General features: G+C 42.8%; 1 protein-coding gene across 1 annotated transcript in view; it reads left to right on the top strand.

Annotated features, from left to right (window-relative positions):
* The window catches only part of LOC146650400 (protein NLRC3-like), a 23,410-nt gene extending 21,645 nt beyond the window's left edge, over positions 1-1,765 (top strand). The window contains exon 10 of the mRNA XM_085385470.1: positions 103-1,765. Within this exon, the coding sequence (XP_085241596.1) occupies positions 103-647 (545 nt within the window). The 3' untranslated portion in view covers positions 648-1,765. The remainder of the gene's footprint in view (positions 1-102) is intronic.
* The last annotated feature ends 490 nt before the right edge of the window (positions 1,766-2,255 follow it).

Raw genomic sequence — 2,255 nt, forward strand, 5'->3', positions numbered from 1 at the left:
TCAACCATCTTCATCATGTCAGGAGTCATCATCAAAGTGTCAATCAATGAACAGATGATGGATCAATAACTGCAGCTAGATTGTGTTTGTTCTCTCCATCAGATTCCTGTCAACTCACAATCGACACAAACACAGTGAACACAAAGCTCCAACTGTCTGACAACAACAGGAAGGTGACACATGTGGAGGAGCTTCAGTCATATCCTGATCATCCAGACAGATTTGATGGTTTTTATCCTCAGCTGCTGTGTAGAAATGGTCTGACTGGTCGCTGTTACTGGGAGGTCGAGTGGAGAGGAAACGTTTATATATCAGTGAGTTACAGAAGCATCAGAAGGAAAGGAGACAGTTATGACTGTTGGTTTGGACGCAATGATCAGTCCTGGAGTCTGTACTGCTCTCATGCTGGTCCTCGTTATGTCTGGCACAATAACAGAGAAACATCCATCTCCTCCTCCTCCTCCTCCTCCTCCTCTGTCTCTAACAGAGCAGCAGTGTATGTGGACTGTCCTGCTGGCACTCTGTCCTTCTACAGAGTCTCCTCTGACACTCTGATCCACCTCCACACCTTCAACACCACATTCACTCAAACTCTTTATCCTGGGTTTAGAGTCTGCTATCCTGGTTCCTCAGTGTCCCTGTGCTGAGTGGAGTGTAAAGAGTGTCTCCTGTTACAGAAACACTCTGACTGTTGAACAGATAGTTCAGTCTGTACATGTCTGTCTCTTTCACTCACAAACACGTTTTCAGATTCATGGATTCAATCAGTTGATGTTTGAAACTCTTCTAAATGATTCCTTGTAAACTTCTTCCTCTTCAGTCACAAACAAACAGGAAGTGATGTCACATGTGTTCCTGTCCACACAGCAGAATGAGTCTATTGCTGACAGTGATGTACAAACAGAGTGAGCATTTCTGAGGCCCAAAATAAACTGAGTAGTTCACTGAATGAACAATGGACTGTGAGCTCAGTTCCTTCATCATTAGTATGGATTATATATGTATATGTATTATATTAGTATCATATATATCAGGTGCTGCTGCTTTCAGTCATTGTGCAAATGTGCTGTTTGTAAGCTTGTAAAGCTGCAGTCAGCTGAGACTGAAGAAGTCACCTGATCAGTGAGCAAACGTTTCTGAAAACGTCCAGATGAACAGAATCAACCTTTTGGGATCAGCCAGCAATGCAGCATCATTGTTGTTCAGCTTCAGAGGTTTGCAGGAATGAACTGATGACCAGAAACAGCTGCAAAGTCCAAGAAAATACCAGCTGGAGTTCAGCTGCATTTGAAGAAGTCAAAGAAAAGTAAGGATGGCAAAGGGCGACGTTTTCTTCCAAAGAGCTGCAAACATGGTCGACGCCTCATTAGAAGAATCATCTGGACATTTGTGAGGAACTCTAACCAAGAAAGCAACGTCACACAGATCCAACAGACAGTTTCCATGACTGCAAGTGTTGAGTGGAAAAATGCTACATTGCATTATTGCATCCTCTCACCACAGGAGGCGCTGTTGGCACCACTGATTGCTGATCAGCTGTTCTCTGATGATCTGATTGATACTGTGAATAACGGGACTCACTGAACTCTGTGACACAGTGAAGATTACAGAGTTTAACTTCACCCTTTAAGACTGACCACAGAACCAAGTCCGCCAGAGCTTTTGTTATATTTTTACATGCTGTGGAGCCATTTGTGGGAGCATTTCAAGTTGCTATACATCAATACAACTGTTATAGCCCTAATTTTAATAATATGTATGCATTAAGTCCATAGTAACTACATAAATTGCAAAAAAAACCTCTGCTCATCCATCTCTGTGTGTATCAGGATACATTTGGTTCATAATACACAGAAAAATCAGAGTTATTACCTGTAATAAATGTGAAAGATTCCTGCAGTGATAACCAGGCAGGACTGAAACACATCCAAGCTGTCACCACGGTAACAGCAGCATCCATCCACAGGTGAGGGGAGGAGCAAAAAGAGGGACTTTGACCATTTTATACTAAAAACACTCAACTAATGTTTCTAATATGAAACAAATAAGCCCACATTAATGTGAGCGTTTATTAAATAATAATAATGATGATTTCCTCCTGATCTCATTTCCACAGCAGAGAAAACTGTGGTGTATATTGAGGTGGAGGGTGTGGTCTGTGGCTCAGGTGTAGAGTGAGGGTGGGGTGCACCACAGCAGCATGCTGGGACTGCTGAGGGTGGAGGAGGGAGTGATGATGACATCAGAGCTGCAGC

This window comes from Rhamphochromis longiceps, linkage group LG16 (genome assembly GCF_057381845.1).
Source record: "Rhamphochromis longiceps isolate RC_006_pf linkage group LG16, R_longiceps_female_GT1.1, whole genome shotgun sequence".
Lineage (NCBI taxonomy): Eukaryota > Metazoa > Chordata > Actinopteri > Cichliformes > Cichlidae > Rhamphochromis > Rhamphochromis longiceps.